The sequence below is a fragment of the Rhineura floridana genome, chromosome 17 (assembly GCF_030035675.1).
Source record: "Rhineura floridana isolate rRhiFlo1 chromosome 17, rRhiFlo1.hap2, whole genome shotgun sequence".
In the NCBI taxonomy this organism is placed as follows: Eukaryota; Metazoa; Chordata; class Lepidosauria; order Squamata; family Rhineuridae; genus Rhineura; species Rhineura floridana.
The window spans coordinates 22720997-22739904 of record NC_084496.1 but is presented as its reverse complement, the minus strand read 5'-3'; the positions used below and the strand labels follow the sequence as shown (position 1 = coordinate 22739904).

The 18908-nt window shown below is 43.1% G+C and overlaps 2 protein-coding genes across 2 annotated transcripts in view; one reads left to right on the top strand and one right to left on the bottom strand.

Moving 5' to 3' along the window:
* The first annotated feature begins 2426 nt into the window (after positions 1 to 2426).
* The window catches only part of TVP23A (trans-golgi network vesicle protein 23 homolog A), a 21590-nt gene continuing 5108 nt past the window's right edge, over positions 2427 to 18908 (top strand). Inside the window, exons 1-6 of the mRNA XM_061599230.1 lie at positions 2427 to 2540; positions 4351 to 4430; positions 9026 to 9170; positions 13465 to 13554; positions 14858 to 14986; positions 18388 to 18516. Coding sequence (XP_061455214.1) covers positions 2529 to 2540; positions 4351 to 4430; positions 9026 to 9170; positions 13465 to 13554; positions 14858 to 14986; positions 18388 to 18516 — 585 coding nt within the window. The 5' untranslated portion in view covers positions 2427 to 2528. The remainder of the gene's footprint in view (positions 2541 to 4350; positions 4431 to 9025; positions 9171 to 13464; positions 13555 to 14857; positions 14987 to 18387; positions 18517 to 18908) is intronic.
* The window catches only part of NUBP1 (NUBP iron-sulfur cluster assembly factor 1, cytosolic), a 24297-nt gene continuing 16676 nt past the window's right edge, over positions 11288 to 18908 (bottom strand). The window contains exon 10 of the mRNA XM_061599229.1: positions 11288 to 11403. Coding sequence (XP_061455213.1) covers positions 11303 to 11403 — 101 coding nt within the window. The 3' untranslated portion in view covers positions 11288 to 11302. The remainder of the gene's footprint in view (positions 11404 to 18908) is intronic.

The window sequence follows — 18908 nt, the reverse complement described above, 5'->3', positions numbered from 1 at the left end:
CTGCAGGAATTAGCGGTTTTTTAAAAAAAAATCATGAAAATTTTCAGTGTTGTAGTGGAAATTTCCAATAAACACATTTTTGTATGCAGTTTTGACAAATGTACATATTTGTGCAAGCAATTTCTCCATTTTTGTATGCCGTTTTCACTAATATATTTATTTTTATGCACACTTTGCCCTAATATATGCATTTCTGTAAACATTATTTGATTGGAGAACTGCATTGCAAAATTTGGATACGGGCAAATTTTGAAGGATGGCTATGTTTTGGTTTACATATGAGTGTGAATTTGATAGATTTGGCTTTCAATGAGAACTGAATCAAATTTCTCCCCTATCCCCAATAGCTAGGATGGTGAATCCATGATCCTCCAGATGATATTGGACTCCCAACTCCCATCATCCCTGACTATTAGGTATGCTGGCTGGGACTGATGGGAGTCAGAGTTCAACAATATCTGGAGGGCCACAGGTTCTTCATCCCTGATCTATATACAGTAGGGATGTGTTAGAATTCTGCCCAATCTGGATTTGGTACTGAATTTTCCATTAATTCACTTATTCTATACCGTTGCAGATTGTATTTTTACGTAGCAATTTTCTGCGGCTATTTTTGAAAACAGATTTTTCCAAAAAATTCTGCCTCTAAAATATTGATATTAAGGATGCTAATTTAATCGATATTTCATTTGATTTCCTTTCAAAATAGCTATATTTTCTTTCAACAGATCAATATTTCCTTTCAAAATTATCAGTATCAATTTTTTTTGCAAGGGAAAAAAACCGATTGGTAAAAGCAGCGACTAGCGGACAAAGAACTCAAATCAAGACTGGCCTGTTAGGTCAATGGAATGCTTTCGAACTGGCACCTGGCAACGGATATCTGCATGAAGTTGGCTTTGGTTCATGTTTCTCATTCTGTTTGAATGTATGTTTGTGAGCTCTCCAAGATCTCTTTGTTATAGTTAAGCTTTCTGAAGCTGGGAGGTTGCCAAATGTAGGAGGCATGGAAACAGTCCATCCAAAAAACCCTTTGGCTTGTATTTCCTTCTATTATATAATGAGCCTGAGACGAGTTCTCCAAAGTCACATGATTTTTCTGCTGCATTTCCTCAGAAACATTTTAGAATCAATATCTCCCTCTTAGATCACCTGGTAAAAAGCCGGTATGGCAGTTGCTTGGATAAACACAAAATATTTCCCACAAGTTTCGGCTTCAGAGAGCACTGCCCAGCAGCAGCTAAAATATGTCAATAATACATAAACACAGCACACAAATAATCGGAAAGCACCAAGGGGTGCCAGCGCAGATGTTATTCCCCACTCCTGCACCCCACTTAAAGAACTGAAACTGTTTCTGTGGAATGAGCATTCGTGTGCGCGTGGCCCTTATCCAATGTTTATTGTAACCAACAGCCAGACTCTTGGCAGACAAAAGCGTTGGGAAATTCCTGTCAAAGTCCAGCTGCTATTAAAAACACAGCGATGAGTCCGGGGGTGTGGGGCTGATTTGGGAGTTAGTTAAGTTGCATGTTGCTGAGAGCTATTTCGCTAAGGGCGGTATATAAATTGAAATAATAAATAAATAAAATAAAAATGTTGAATATTAGATCATCGGTGAGGGCTGCTAGTTTTGGACTTGTTTAGGAACACAAGAAACTGCCAGCATCATCTACACTGCCTGGTAGCAATCCCCCAGGATTTCAGAGTGAGGTCTCTTGCAGCCCTCACCTGAAGATGTTGGGGATTGATCCAAAACACAGCCATTCCTCGAAATTCACACTCAACTGAATTTTCCAGGGGCTGCTCCTGGCAAGCTGGGGATCACTAGATGCAAGAATGTTTTTAAACTGTAACTGGGTTTTAGAATGTTTGTAACTCTTTTTGGAATGTTTTTCTTCTGTGTTGCTGTTAAATTGTTTTGTTGTTTTTGCTGGCCTGGGTTCCTTTGGAAGGAAGGGTGGGATATAAATTCAATAAATAAGCAAGCATATTTTAGAGGAAAAGAGGCATTAGAATGACACATTATCAGGAAAGTAACATTACAAAAAGGCAATGTATTACGAGAAATTGCTTGAAAAAATGTGTACATTAGTCAAAAGCTGCATAAAATGTGTTTATTAGGAAAAATTCGCACTAAAATGCTGGATAGTTTTTGTGAGGTTTTTTTTTACAATATTGAAAATTGCTGCAGCAATTAAATGGATTTAAAGCACTAGGGTGACAGAGTCCTTTAATCCACTTTAAAATGTGCAAAGCTAAAGATGCTAGAACAGTTAACTTCTCCCCCCCCCAATCCAGGCAACCCCCCTCTGCAAATTGTGCTTCTTCCTTCCTATATGTCTCCCTCATTCAATCTCTCCCCTCCCCACCCGCTTTCAGGGCCTGCCTGGTCCAACCTGCGTCCCCTGCATCTCTTTGCATCATCGTTCTCCTGTCTCCATGGCAACCACCCAGGCGGAGGAAGGTGGATTGAACACAGCATCACATCCGCAGAGCCATAGAGAAGAGGAAGAGGCCTGGCTGCGATGATGAAGCAGGTGAGAGGAGGAGGAACGCTGCAAAGTGTGTGTGTGTGTGTGTGTGTGTGTGTCCAACAGGGAGGAGAGTATTATGGGTTGCCGTTGGGCCTACAGGGTGCATGTGAGAGAGAAGGAGACTGTCGGGAAGGGGTCAGGGAGGGAATGGTTGGTGTGAGCTTGCAACCAGGGTTCAAATCCCCACACAGACATGCTCACTGGGTGACCTTGGGCCAGTCACTGCCTCAGCCTAAGTTGAAGGCAATGGTAAACCCCCTCTGAATACCGCTTACCGTGAAAACCCTATTCTTAGGGTTGCCATAAGGTGGAATCAACTTGAAGGCAGTCCATTTCCATTGTCAAGATAACCTCACTTGGGATAAAGGCTGCATATGCACCGTACATTTAAAGCACATGTCCTCCCCTCCAAAAAAAAAAGAATCCTGGGAACTGTAGTACCAACTACAGTTCCCAGGATTCTTTTTGGGGGGGCACATGTGCTGAGGACTGTGCTGAGAACTGTAGTTCTCTGAGGGGTAAACTAGGCCACATCCACACCAAACCTTTATTCTACTTTAAACTGTCATGGCTTCCCCCAAAGTATCCTGGGAAGTGTAGCTTGTGAAGGGTGCTGATAGTTGTTAGGAGACTCCTATTGTGTTGACAGAGCTCCTGTGGCCAGAGGAGTTAAACAGTCAGCCCTCCTTCTGGGGACTGTCAGGGGAATAGGGTGTCTCCTAGCAACTCTCAGCACCCTTCACAAACTACACTTCCCAGGATTCTTTGGGGGAAGCCATGACGGTTTAAAGTGGAATAAAGGTCTGGTGTAGATGTGGCCCTAGTTTCCCAGGGTTCTTTGGGGATGTATTTTAAATGTACGACATGTACATAGCCTAAGTTGCCTTTAATTTGTTAGATTGTGTTTGTGGGTGACTGTGCTTAGAATATGTGTGTTTCTGAAAAAAAGTGTGTGTGATCGGAATTGGGCAAAAGAAACAACCCCTTAAAAGAAATAGGGAGTAGGCGGGTCTTGATCACAGCACTGATTGGGCAGAGGTGATGATGGGGTCAGTACTACATGGTTGTTAGGAAGAGGGGTGGTGGTTACAAATCACATTCACACCACAGATGTAAAGCACGATTATACCACTTGTAACAGTCATGGCTTCCCCCAAAGAATCCTGGGAATGATAGACTAAGTCCTGTGGTGAAAGGCTGAAGGAAACGGGTTTGTTTAGAGACCCAGGAACACAGGAAGCTGCCTTATAATGGGTCCATCTGTCCTTCAGTATTGCCTACAGTGACTAGCAACAGCCCTCCACAATTTCAGGCAGCTTTTTCTCCCAACCCTACCTAGAGATGCCGGGAAGTGAGTGTAGGACCTTCTGCGTGCAAACCAAATGCTTTGCCACTGAGCTGCAGCCCTTGCCCATGAATGATTATCTTAGTGTGTATTTTTATTGCTAGGGAGGGGAGCTTGTGGGGATTTCTGGCTCAGGTGCCAAAGTAACTTGATCGACATGGTTACCATGCACCATCACTTGGGGGGAGATGTGTGTCATTTGCAACTCTGCCTCAGGAAGCAAATGTCTCTGGGCGGCTCTGCACATAAAGCATCATGTTCAGTGAATTGAGGATATCGCAAAGTTCTTCTCCACCTTGGTGAGTAGCAGTTTTAGTCCTCTGCAGTGGACTTCAACTGTCTGGAGGAAGAGGCTTACACATAGCGGCAGCTGGGAGGGATGGGAGAAGGATGTTGCCACGATGCCTCTCCTTAGATGGGTGGTGTTTTCCCCCCTAATATGTACGTGTGCTTGTGCGTCTTTTCCAGACTTTAGCAGATGACACTGAAGATGTGTCTCTTGACTTTGGAAATGAAGAGGAGTTGTCACTAAGGAAATCAAAAATCAGGTAAATGAAGATGGAGAATTCAGGTTGGAGAGCAGTGTGTTGGGATGGTGGTGATCATTATTAGTGATAGATAGGAATGGGCGGGTGTGTCAGTTTCACTTTCTTTCAGTTTCTCATTTTTCCAGTTCAGCTCTCAACATTTCCACATCAGCTTGTTAATTTTTTTTACAAAGGCCTCATGAAAGTTCATCAGCATTTGGCTGCAAATTTCTCTTCACGTGCACATTTTTATTCTTTACTGGTCAGCCTGCATCTGAAGTACTGTGTTCATTTCCGGGTGCCACATTTTAAGAAGGATGTTGACCAACTGGGATGAGTCCAGAGGAGCTGATCAGGATGGGGATAGGCTTGGAAACCAAGTCCCATGAGGAAGGGTTGAAACAGCTGGGCCAGTGGAGGCCGGTCCTTTAGGACAAATGAGATGCTGCCCCACCCACCTCAGTCATGTTGGGAGTAAAGCACCAATGCATGTTACAAGTGACCTGAACAGTGGCGGAAGGGGCAATAGACAGAAAGGCAATATATTCTTCCATCTGCTGATTCCTCCTCTAAAGTGTTTGTTGTTTTTCACAGGCTTTGCTCCTCCCCTCCCCTTCTCTTCCTTTGTTCTCAGTTAGTCATGGCTGTTTCACCATGTATGAGTTTTCCTCTTTGTAGTAATAAACCATACATTTCTTTATTCTTTCAACTACCAGTCCTAACAGACCAGTTATTTCTCTACTCGATTAACACACACACACACTAGGGACTTTGTCCCTGCACGCTTTACACACCAACCCCCACCTCCCCACACCTAGGCACTCCTAAACACACTCAGACACAGGAACTCCCAAACACACACAAGCACACACACACTAAAAACCCTGCCCACAGCCAGTCTGTCTCCTTACTTACAAATTAGTCAGGGGCAGGGGTGGGGTGGGGGATTTGATTTGCTGTGCATTTAAAGGCAAATTTATCAAATTCTCACTTTCTGAAACAATCTGAGAACAGAAATGCAGCCATCCTTCGAAATCTGCACTTACGTGAATTTTGCAATGCGGTTCTCCAAGCAAACAGTGTTTACAAAAACGAATATATTAGGGGAAAGTGTGCACAAAAATGAATATATCTATGAAAATATACAAAAATGCATTAAATGAGGAGAATTTGCTTGCACAAATGTGTTCCTCAATCAAAACTGTCTACAAAAATGTGTTCATTAGGAGAAATTTACACTGAAATGCTGAAGAATTTTCATAAGGGTTTTTACAATAAAAATTTGCAAACTGTTGCGGAAATGTGGAGAGCCGAATTTCAGAATGGAACAATGAGAGATGGAGAGAACCCAAGTGGACAGATCCATCCATCCCTACTCAGGTGGTGGGTCTGCCTCTTAGTGGCTCTGGCTCAGCTAGGGCTGGTCTCCCTGCCTTATGCCCTACCAGTCCCAGTGGACACCAGCCACCCACTGGGCTTGGTATGTTTAGCTTGGAGAAGGGAAGGTTAAGGGGAAGACAGGGGAGCCGTCTCCCACTATTAGAAGGGATGTCACGGTGAAGATGCTGTCTGTGGCTCCCAGAGAACAGGACCAGCTCCAAATGTGTGGGTAATGCAGGAACTGGACTTGATGGTCTTCCAACTCTACTATTCTATAATTCTTTGATTTATTATTCTGTGCAAGTGAATTAGGCTGAATATTAGGAAAAATGTCCTAACCATAAGAGCTGTTGGTCAGTGGAACAGTCTGCCTCAAGAGATGGCACACCCTCCTTTGCTGGAAATATTTGAAGCGGAGGCTGGTTGGCTACCTGTTAAGGATGTTGAAATTGCAGCCTGAATGGCAGAACCAGCATAAGGCAGGGGGCTGGACTGGATTTATTTCATTCTTTTCTATTCATTTATTTAACAGAATTTGTGGACCACAACTGTAAAAAATACAAAAAAAAAACCACCACACAGTTTACAAAGAATTTAAAATATACATTATAATTGTCAATAAAAGTCAAAGTTAAAAGTAAGGCGGTTTTTTTTTAAAAAAAAATCAGAATATAAATAAAATCAACAGTGAAAACTACATTAGGAGCTAAAATTACATATTAAAATTCATGACAACTTTGCATGTCTGGGTGGGCTTGCCTAAATCAGAAAGTTGTTAGCAGGCAACGAAGAGTACAGCAAAGGTGCTTGCCTAAGGCCATTGGGTAGGGAGTTGCAAAGCGTAGGAGCTGCCACGCAAAATGATTCCTTGCAAGCGTGGAACAAGCGTTATGTGGCACTTGTAAAAGTCAAAACAAAAGGAGACAAGCTTTGGTGTTGTGTGGATAATTTATTATGTGCTCTACATGTTTTGGAGAATGTATCTCCTTCCTCAGGAACGTGGTTTTTTTTCACTCAGTCAAGTTATCAATCAAAACAAGATTTCAGTCAAAACTCTCATATGAGAATCTGATGCCCTGATGACTGTGTTTTGTGGGGGGGTTGGCAGCAGATTGTTACATGCTTCATTGTCTTGATTGATAACTTGGCAGAGTGAAGAAAACACACAACTCCACAACTCCCTTTGAATATTAGGCAGGCGCCACCTCTGCTATCTTTTTGGTGCCTTTGGAAGACTTTCCTCTTTCAACAAGCCTTTTAGGTTGAGACCTATCCCAGTCTGCATCTGTGTTAGAATTGCTTAATATGTTTTTTAATAAATTTTTTAACCCTTTTTTAAAGTTGTTTTTTTAATGCTGCTTTGTTTTAATGTATTTTAAGATCTGTTTTTATGATGTTTTAAAGTGTTTTTAGCGCTTTGTTTGCCGCCCTGGGCTCCTGCTGGGAGGGTGGGATACAAATTAAATAATAAATAAATAAATAATTAAACTTCTGAGGATATATTCTCTGAAACGCATAGAGCACATAATAAATCATCCACACATCACCAAAGCTTGTCTCCTTCTGTTTCAACCCCCACTGGGTGCTTCCCCCCCTTCTTTGTTCCTGGCACTTGTAAAAGTGCCAATTCCATGGATCAAAGTGCTTCTGTTGGCATACGTGGGGTAAGACAATCCTTAGATGATCTCCACGGTCCCCTCTGGCTCTACTTTTCAATATATATTTCTCCCACGCAAAGTTTCCCATACCCTTGCAATATGGCAGGCTATAAAACTGATGCATCAGACCTGTCCACAGGAACATTCCAACTACTTGAGTCTTGACTTGGACAGCCTCCCAGCGGTTAAATTGGAGACTCTGTGCTCTAACTGAATTGTACACATTTCTGAAAGGATACTCCTTTATTAAACCCTCAGGTACAGACGAAGCTGAAAGGCCTGGAGATTTTTGCACAACTGTTCGTTCTACCTCACGTGTAGCTTCACATTTATTATATCCCATAATGGGGAACCCATGGCAAGGTTCTGCTAAAAACACAACTAGACAGAACATAGAAATGTATGAGGAAGTGAGAAGTCAGATGCCACCGTTCCAGCCCTAAAAAATCAAAGAGACCTCAAGCATAACAACTGCAAGGTCTCTGCAAATAGATTTTGAGAAGCTTCTATGTATCATTATTTATTTTAAAAAATATACACCCCCAGTTCCTTTTTAAAAAGTTGATCATGTGCGTTACGAAACAGTCCACAAAATGCAATAGAAATCGTTCAGATTACTAAAATGGAACAATGATATAATTAGAAGGTTCATATGCAGGAGTCAAAATGCCCATGGGTTTCAGAGTATTATTAGGATTTTGGTTATTTTAATTCATATCCCTCCATCCATCCGTCCTGACGGAGCCCAGGACACAAAAAAAATCAACAATAATTTCTTTTTGGAAAAAAGCATACTAAATACAGTTAAAAGCATGCTTTCTGCCTGTAATTTCAGGGTTGCCAGGAACAGTATATTTCACCCATCGAATGCCTAGATTAACAGGAATGTTTTTAGATCCCTCCTGAAGGTCAGTAACAAGGAAGACAGGCATAATTCACCAGGGAGGGCACTCCACAAATGGGGAACGGCCACTGAAAAGGCCCTGTCATGGGTCAACACCAACCAGGCACTTTTTGAGGTAGGCACTCTTCCATGCAGTTGAGGGTGGATGAAACAAAGGAAGTCAGGGGAGCAGCAGGCTAAGGTGGACTGATCCAGCCTCTGCCAACCTGGTTCTCTCCACATGTTTTGGACTACAACTCCCATCAGCCCCAGCCAGCCTCCGCTGGCTGCCCGAGGGCAGCAGGCACACTTTATGTGCACATACAGCTCTGTCTACTCTCCGCCCCTCAGAAGGTGCTGCATGACTCTAATAAGGCCTGCCCTGCTGTAGGATCTAGCATTGGAGATAACATGCGGGTGTGAACCAGCCCATAATCACTTCACACGGAGGCTTGAGGGAGGGATCACAGGTAGAGCGCATGCTGTACACACACAGAAGGTCCAAGGTTCAAGCCATGGCATCTCCACGTAGGGCTGGAAAGCCAGCAGAGCCACTGGTCATCAGTGTACACAATGCTGAGCTAGACCAATCAATGAGTAGTACATTTTGACAGGAGGTGGTCTACCTATACTGCTTCAATGCTGTGATGCAGCCTAAGGCAGCTTTGCATACATTCCTGATCATTCTCTCCTAGGCACCCACTGGCAACCTTCTTCCATCTCTTCTTCCGAGTCAGCGCCATCCTGACCTACCTGTTTTGTGACTGGTTCAGCAAAAGCTTCATTGCCTGTTTTGTCCTCATTCTCCTCCTCCTGTCCTTCGACTTCTGGTCTGTGAAGGTATGAAGGCCCTGGCCACCTCACCACTCTAGCGGTGTGTCACCTTGTTGCATTTTCTCCTTCACCCAGTGGAGACTGGTTCATTCGGGAGGCTGGGGCACTGCCCCGCGAACCAGCCTCCACCTGCCTGCCTTAATTGCAGCCAGTCCAAGAGGTGGCATCAACTTCCTCTTCCTTGGTCTCAGTGTTGCCCTTGTGAAACTCAGCAGGGAGGACGGCACTAGGATGAGCTGGCTCTGCCAGTCATTGGCTCCGGCTTCACCTACCACTGGGCTCCCTGCCTTCCTCCCCTCCAGTCCCAGTGAGCACCAGCCTTCGCTGTGGCAAGCTACTAACTCACCCAGAGAACTGTTGGCACCATCAGTTCTACCTCAGATGTCTCCATATTAGGGCTGCAACGTGATTAACAAGAGCAATCCCTCTGAGAGTGTATTCTGTGGCAAAGCAACCGCCACATCTTTAAGCTCTTTCAGATCACTGCGGCCAGAGATGGTGTTGGTGCAGAGCTCCCCCCCCTTTGTTTCCCCTCCCATTGCCCTTTGTCCCCTTTTTTATTTAATTTTTATTTAAATGATATAATACCAGCAGTATCGGGAATGGACCTTTTTCCTCCTTCCTTGGGCTCAAAGAAAGTATCCCTACTATTATACGCGGACAATATGGCTCTACTATCAATAACCCGTAATGGACTTAGAAGGGCTCTGGCAAAGCTCTCATCCTATTGTACCACCGAAAACCTACAAATAAATTGTGCCAAAACTAAAATCATGGTTTTTGGCAAAAGGCCACCATTATATAAATGGTTAATAAACGGACATCCAATTGAGCAGTGTTGGACTTTTAAATACCTTGGCATATTCTTTACCGACTCCCTCCCTTGGAGAAAGCATATTGAGCAAACTAAACTGGCCGCACTTAGAGTTAGTGGAACTATCTTGAATTTTTACCGTTCAGAAGGGGGTAATTTAGTTTCCCCGGCTTTAAAAATATTCCAAAGCAAAGTTGTATTGATGATGCAATATGGAGCCCCAATATGGGGATGGGAAAATCCATCACTCGATCATTTAGAGACAGTTCAAAACAAATTTCTAAAAAAAATTCTGCTACTCCCTTCATCTACTCCAGCGGCGTTAATCCGGGCAGAAACTGGGATCCCACCAGTTAGAGCATTGATTCACTCAGCCTTGATAAATTTCTGGAAGGCGGACAAGCAATCCCCCTTACGTCAAACATTAAAAATCAGTGCAACAAATGCATGGTTGGATAAATTCTGGTCCGCCCAATTTATGAAAATCTGCCAACTTTATCATATTGACAGTACAACGTTACAAGATCCTTCCAATAAAGTCAGTTTTAAGGAGGCTATCCTTCAGCACACTGCTTGGACAGACAGGCTAACTTTAGTAAATTCTAAGTTTTCAAGATGGTATAATCTATTTAAAACTGACCAAACAAAAGCAAATTATATAGACTTCCTTACTTCAGTAAATCTGCGCCATGCTTTTACAGCCCTGAGATTCCAGTCAATGCCTACGGCTTACTTGGCTGGACGTTACAACGGAATTCCCCGGGCCCAAAGACTGTGTATTTGTGAAGCCCCTGAGGTGGAAGATCTTCCACACTACCTGCTAAAATGTTCCCTCTATAACCACCCCAGGGCCAAATTCTTAGATGAGATACTGACCCACATGCCCGAAGATTTACCTTCACGTATCTCTTTCCTTCTTTCAGACAGGGACCCAGGTATAACTTATAGGGTCGCCCTATTTGCCTTAGCAGCACAAAAGTTGCGAAGGAAATGTGTAGATAAATTAGGGCATGTCAGATAGATTCTCCATGACGTCATTATGAGTGTACTAATATTAATGATTTTTCCTGTTTTTAAAAGATTCATTTGTTTGTATTTAAAGTGTATTTTGGTCTGAAGCCTATGGCCAGACAGCAATAAATGATGAATATCAGTCTAACCCCTCCCATTGACTCCAATGAGAGAGAAGCAACTAGCCCACCCCAGGGCTGGTTTACTCTGGGGCCCTTTTAAAGGGAATGTGCAAGATTCCATGGATCCACTGCTGCCATGGGCATGCTAACACTGGAACACCACGTCTTGGCTTCCACCACTGATGGGACATCTATGCCAATTGATATTTCCACGAGCCTACCACAGTGCCACCCTGAGAACAGGTCTCCCTCTCTGCTGGCAGAGTGGCACTCCTGTGGCTGTAGGCATACCCTGCAAATAAACGTTAATAGATTAGTCATGAGTTTTAGTCATTCGGTTAAATGTGCATATGGATCAAAACAGTGAGTTGTATCCAGTGTTAGTTCTGCTTGGGATAGACCCACTGGGTCATATTCAACGCCAGTCCTACTCAGAGTAGACCCATTTAGGTTAATGAACATGGATCATTTATGTTTATTAATTTGAATGGGTCTATTCTGAGTAGGACTTAGTTGAATACAACCCATCAAAATTAATAGACATGACTTCGGTCCATTAATTTCAGTGGGTCTACTGTGAGTATAGCTAAGTGGGATATAACCCAGTATATTCCTTTGTGTTCAGGAATATTGCCTTCTGTGCTGGGCCTTTTAGAGTGAATACTATGCACAATTTATTTATTTACCCACACCATCCTTTCACAGTATTCTGTCTTAAAAATAATTTCAGTTTAGTCTTAATTCATTTCAGTTGAGTTAGTCACAGGCATTAATAAAAATTGAAATTAATTGCAATTCAGTTTAGATAACTTTTAATATATATTTTATAAGAAAAAACATCATGCTGAGGTCAAATGGAAGCCTTGTGAAAGCACATGCCCTGTTTTTCTGTGTTGCATGAGAGAGGGAGTACAGAGTTTGTGGTGTGGCCCATGGACTACTCTCCATTAGCTGAATATAACCCAATGAGTTTACTCTAAGTAGGACTAACATTGAATACAATCCAATATTCTTGAAGCAAGAAGTAGGTTTTAATTGCATGTTGCTGGTTTGTCATTTACCACTCTGGAATCCTGTGGGAGGAACACCGGGATGGAACTTTAATAAATGCTAATCATCGTCGTCATCATGCCATAGCAGGCATCATCTGATAAGAGTGGTTCCTTATTATTGAAAACCAGTTGCTAAGGAACTACAGCAGGAGGGAGCCATTGTGCTCATGTCCTGTTTATAAGTTTCCCGTGGGCATCTGGGGGATCATTGTACAGAGCAAGATGCTAGACTAGATGGGCCTTTGGACCTGATCCAGCAGGACTCTGCTAATGACACAGCAGGCATCCTTCTCCATGAATAGCTGCTTTGGGCTTACAGGAGCCTTTAATTTAATTGGGTAGGATCCAGATTTTGTCACATTTAGACAAAGGACATAGGTTCATCATGGCTAACTCTAAGTTCCATTGATTTCAGCAGGTCTACTCTAAGCATGACTAAGTCTGGATGCCACGCATTATTTCTCATGGACTTTGATGTTTACTCATCCTGCCATATTTCATACTCTTTGAGCATGGCAACTCATGGGGACAGAGCTGATACTCCTGATAATCCATGTGTGTGTACACACTCAGCATTACACATCGTTACCCTTACAATCATATGAACATTGGTAGCTTCCTTGCACCAAGTCAGACCTTTAGGTCCATCTAACTCAGTATCGTTTACATTGACTGGCAGCAGCTTCCCAGGGTTTCACACAAGGGACATCCCCAGATCTACCAGGAGATGCCAGGGATAGAACTTGGGATCTTCTGCATGCAAAGCAGTTTTTCTACCACTGATCTATGGTCCTTCCTTTAGCAAGAGGTTGAATGAATCTGATGTAGCCTCACTTCCCGCCTCCCAGAGCGGGAGAGATGATGGTGCTTCCAGAGTGCCTCTGACCCAGTAGAACAAACCAAGGTCTGCCTCTCTGTGCCATGACGGCAAGGCTATCGCCCACCGGAGGTAGGAGAGAAACCTTTGCTTGCTCTGATCTGACTAAATTGCCAGGACCTTGTACATTTTTAGGAAGCTGCCTTAGACCAAGTCAGACCAATTGGTCCAGCCAGCTCGACTTTGTCTACACTGACTGGCAGCAGCTCTCCAAGGCTTCAGGGAGGGATTTCTCCCAGCTCAACCTGCAGACGGCGTGGATTGAACCTGGGGCCTTCTGCATGCCAAAATCCCATGCTCTACCATTCTTTGGCCCTTCCTCAGTTCAAAATTTTAATTTCTGCAATGCCAAAAATGCTAAGTTGACCTACAAAGTGTGGATCTCTCTTGCTGAAGCATCTGCTGGTTTTAACTCTGCCATTAGAATGTCACTGGAAGGCTGCTGGTCGGCTTGCGATGGTGGAACCAGATTGACGAGGATGGGAAAAGCCACTGGGTATACGAAGCGAAAAAGGTATCCCTTTAAAATGTCTCTTCCAAAGCACAGGAACTCTCTTTCCAGTTGACTGAGTGGTGCAACAGACGTCCAAAACATACAGCAGAACACGATGGAGATTTATAGTTACAAGACGTTTTTCTCCCTGTCTCATAATGTTAGAGCTTAGAGCCATCTGACAGATGACAAAAAAAACCAAAGTACGTCTTCAAACACAATTAACTTATTGATTTGACTGCCTCAGGGTGTGGACGGTGAAAAAGCCTTTGACACAGGGGCCATACAAATGAGAGGTGCCTCATTTAGCCCTGGAATTTTAATAGCAGCTTTATTTCCTAAAGCAGGGGTGGGGAACCTTTGGTCCACGGGCCACATTTGACCCACCAGGCCTCCCCAATTGGCCAGTTTTCTCCAAACCACAGTCACGTGCCCTTCATTGGACGCAGGGGTAGGTGTGGGGCAGGTAGGGAGGTGGCTGGATCGGCTGCTCACAAGGCTCATCCCTGCAAAAAACACAACTGAACTCCCTGGGCATCAGGTGATGGGCAAGGAGTTCAATCCTGCTTGGTTCAGGCGTGCGAACAAGACCTGCCAATCTCCTGACATCAAAGTTGGACAGTGGGTTTGGGGGAGGGGAGATAAAGAGCAGGCCCACCAGGCCAAAAAGGTTCCCCAATCCCCACCCTTATTAAATTTGTATTTCGCTTCCCATTAAAAAGCCCCAAAGCAATTTAGAAGCAAGCAAAATACAACTGTACAACAACACATTGAACACAAATTGAGGAATATATTATATTACTGGTGCTGCCCACGTGCCTGGGAAACAAAAATGTATCTGCCCAGTGCTTAAAATGATGACAAGGTTGATGCCAGGCGAGTCTCCCTGGGGAGAGCTTTCCATAAACAGGGAACTACTACAGAGAAGGCCTGTTCATAGGAATCCTGGGACCTTCTGCATGCAAAGCAGATGCTCTGCCACTGAGCTATGGCCCTACCTGGGATATCTCCTCACCACCCTCCGTGGTGTCATGCAGAGAAGTGCCTCAGACGACCAATATTTCTAATCTGAACAACAACAGCAAAAGGTTTTGTATAGTGCTTGGGACCAATATAACTACCATCATGACACCAAATTTTTAAGGAAGTTTATTGACAAGCATGAGGAAATGAATCTGTTTCCCGAGAATTAGCTTGTATATTTCATTTGTTCCCATTTCTGCTGAATTCTGCGTCATTTTAATAAGAGATTTTAGCTGACAGTAACAGCATATATGATTTGAAGTCACCCCCTCTCTTTTTCTTCTTCTTTTACCCTCGTTAGGTGCCTTCAGCTGTAGCTGCTCCCACTGAGGTAGAAGCTCGGATATTCTGGCTGGGTCTGATTATTTGCCCCGTCATTTGGACCCTTTTCTTTTTCAGCACCTTGTTTTCCTTGAAACTGAAATGGCTGGTAAGGGGTGGACAACACTTGGCAAGCACAAAGCTGTGGGGGGGGCAAGCAAAAATTAAGCATTTTGTACATGTGCGTGCATGTGTGTGTGTGTGTGTGAGCATTCTGTAAGTGCTTCTGATAACTTCATTAACAGCTTGATCTTAAGTAGGGATGGAAAGATCTGTCAGTTTTGGTTCTCTCAGTTTCTCCTTTTTCTGATCTTAAGTTCGGTTCTCCACATTTATGCAGCAATTTGCATTTTTTTTAAAAAAAATCCTCATGAAAATTCTCCAGCATTTTACTGTGAATTTCTCCTAATAAGCACAGTTTTGTAGACAGTTTTGACTAATGTACACATTTTTGCAAGCCGTTTCTCATCATATAATGCATTTTTATGCTATTTTCACTCATATGTCCCTTTTTTTGCACACTTTCCCCTAATATATGCTTTTTTGTAAACACTATTTGGCTGAGAATTGCATCACAAAACTTGAACAAGTGCAAATTTCAAAGGATGGCTGTGCTTCAGTTGTCACATTATTTCAGAAAGTGTGAATTTGATAGATTCCGCTTGAAATGAGAACTGAATCGAAATTTTTCTCTAATCTTAAGGGACATTAAGCTGCCACCTTGCCAATGCCCAGCTGGATTTTGCCAGTGCCCATCTAGAAGACCAGCTGGGGACCTTATGTACACTCAAAGGCAGGCAGACTATTAATACGCAAAATAATAAATGCCGATTCAGGCAAGGAGAACTGGAGGAAAACGTCAGGGGCTCGTTTTCCTTTCTAATATCTGTGGCTATTATCAGTATCACACTTTTGCAGTAGTCCCATCCCATTGAGGCCTGTAAATCTTATTTAATACCCTGCTGGCATTTCACTAGGCATTGCTGGAGAATATAGTGTTGGAGAATATAGTCTAGGGATTGTATACAATAAAGTTGCCCCATTAGCACAAGGGCTTTTGCCTGGGCAATGGGACTTCCCTCTCCCAAATCTGCTCTGGAGGGTTGGGGGAAAACCCTAGAACAGATTTGGGGGTATGGGGGAGGAAAGGAAGTCCCATAGCACAGACACAAGTTGTTGTGTTAATGGGAAAACTTTGCTAGAAATCTGCTTTTTAACAAATGCGCTGAGATCCCCATTCTGCCCAGTATCAGCTTACATGGTTGCTCTGCACAGATGTGAGATACCGGTTGTCTTCAGCTGAGTTCTACTCAGAGTAAACCCAACGAAGTCAGTGGACCAATGTGAACCATGACCATTAATGTCAATGGGTCTACTCTGAGTGGGGTTAATTGGATGCACTCCGTAGAACATGGGGCACTGTCTTATACCAGGTTGTCCATCTACTACAGTACTATTACTCTGGATCTAGGATTGGCCTCCAGAGTCACTTACGGACCCACCCTTAACTACCTTATTTTGGAAGACAATCTTACTCAGTCACGAGTGAGCGCCAGTAGTAGTAGTGGTAGTAGTAGTAGTATTCTGACTGGCAGCAGCTCACTGGCAGAAACATCTTCCCCATCACCTCCTACCAGGATTGTTTTGCCAGGAGCTCCAAGCCCCAGGTCTGTTGTGCTGGGCCCTTGATTTCCTACACCTCCCCCCCTTTTAATTACAAAAAAATAATTTTACATGGGTTACAGAGCTTTTGGGCAAAAGGCATTGTGCTGACAAAATCTTCCCCCACTACCCACCATGTTAATACACTCAGAAATCTAGGTTTGCATCCATTACATATACACTACCATTTGCAAATTTTATGGAAATTTGTGGCATGGGGCCATACCTGGCTAGGGATGAGGGAGAAATTCGATTTGGTTTGCATTCAAAGCTGAATTTATTAAATCTGCACTTTCTGAAAAAATATGAGAACTGAAGCACAGCCATCTTTTGAAATCCACACGTACGTGAATTTTGCGACGCAGTTCTCCAACCATACAAAAGTGAATATATTAGGGGAAAGTGTGCCCAAAAATGAATATATTAGTGAAAATATCATACAAAATCCATTATATTAAGACAATTTGCTTGCAAAAGCGTATACATTAGTCAAAACTATATAAAATGTGATTATTAGGAGAAATTAGCACTAAAATGCTAACGAATTTTTAAAATAATATTTTGCAAATTGTTGCAGAAATGTGGAGAATTGAATTTAACGTTGGAAAAATGAGAAATGGAGAGAACCTAAATTGACAGAGCCTTCCATCCCTACTGTGCTCTGAAGCTTTTAAGTTCTTAGCAACATCCATGCTCGCCGCTTGTTCTTATTCAAGTGGAGATGGTGGGATTTGAACCCTGGGCCCTTCTACATGGCGAGTAGGTGCTCTGCTACTGGTTCTTTTTAATTATCAATATACCTCTTATTAACACCCCTATAATTTTTTTTAAAGAGCGACTCAAGCAGAAAACAAGGAAACAGAATGAAAAAAGATCATCAGACTGTTCCTAATATACCACACAGCTGAATTGCGACTTACACTTTATTTTAATCCTGGAAAAACAAACTCAGTTTCTGCATAAACAAATAGTGTTGTTATCTACTGTCTCTTGGGTAACGTTGGTGAATTTGACCCTACAGGCCAAGTCGGGATGGGGTGGGGAGCCTTTGGCCCTCTAGATGTTGCTGAACTACAGCTGCCATCATCCCTGGCTATTGGCCATGCTTGCTGGGGCTGATGGGAGTTGTAATATTTTTAATATTAAAATCTATTACACTTTTTTTTCTTTTTTTTTGCAAAAAATGATCTTCATATCATGAAGCCAATTATGATTTCTTTGATTGGCATGAATGAACTGTGAATTATTTTATGGGGTTATCTTATAGCAAAATACAGAAAGAAGGAAGAAAAGTATACGTATATATCTTTATGGAGCCAATAAGCATTATAAAGGTATATTTGAACATAGCCCACCAATATTTTTAGTTAATGCAAAGTCTGTTAGTATATTTAAGGGAAAGCCAAACAGAAAGCCCTTGGATCAGGGGACAGGAATCTCCACCCTGCAGGTCTGATTTGATCTGCCAGATTTGGCCCATAAACCCATTCTGGCCAGGCCAAGCCCACCTACCCTATGCCTGATGTCAGTTTGGGGGCAAACAGAAACCTACTCCAGCTGAAAAGGGGTTTGCAGGCACCCCCAAACAGCAGGTTGTCAGGTATCCAGCAGCCCCTTTCAAAGCACTATCTTGGACAAGGGTCAGTTTCTTGCAAGTGCAAAAAGAACATTATGTGGCACTTGTGTAAGGGCCAGTTCTTCATGCGAACGCTATACATACAACTCCATAGCCCACAACTTGTGGTCTTCAACCTCATGGAAAATATTTCCAAAACCTTCGTAAAAGCATTTTAAGTCTTTCTGGAAAATTTACCAATCTGCTATTGCTGCTGTTTGTTGTCGTTTCAGGCCCTCGTAATAGCTGGCATCTGCCTCCAAGCTGCCAACCTCTACGGCTACGTCCACTGTAAATTAGGAGGGTCACAGACCGTCCACAGAGTCACCTCCAGGTTCCCAAAGCAGCAGATGTTCCAGAGGGTGAGTTCTTGTGCAGGTTGTTGAGTCAACACTGAATCAAAGCAAGAGCTGGCTGGTCACGATCCAAAATGCAGAGGAGCAGAAATGCAGCTTGAATTTTTTGGTATGCTAGGAGTAATATGCTGAAAATATTGATCTTGAGGCCTGCTATTCTAATAGAAACACCTCTGGGTGGCTTAGCCAACAGGCAAAAGTCATTCTGACAAGTATATGCAGCAAGTATATGGGCAAGGCTGGGCTAAGGTCAACGCAATACATACTGCATTGTTGGAGCCAATCCAGCACTCTTGATGTTGCTCCCTAGTATGGAGCAACTGTACACTTACTGCAGGATCATACTACTTTAAACAGTCATGGCTTTCTCCTAAAGAATCCTGGGAACTGTAGTTTGC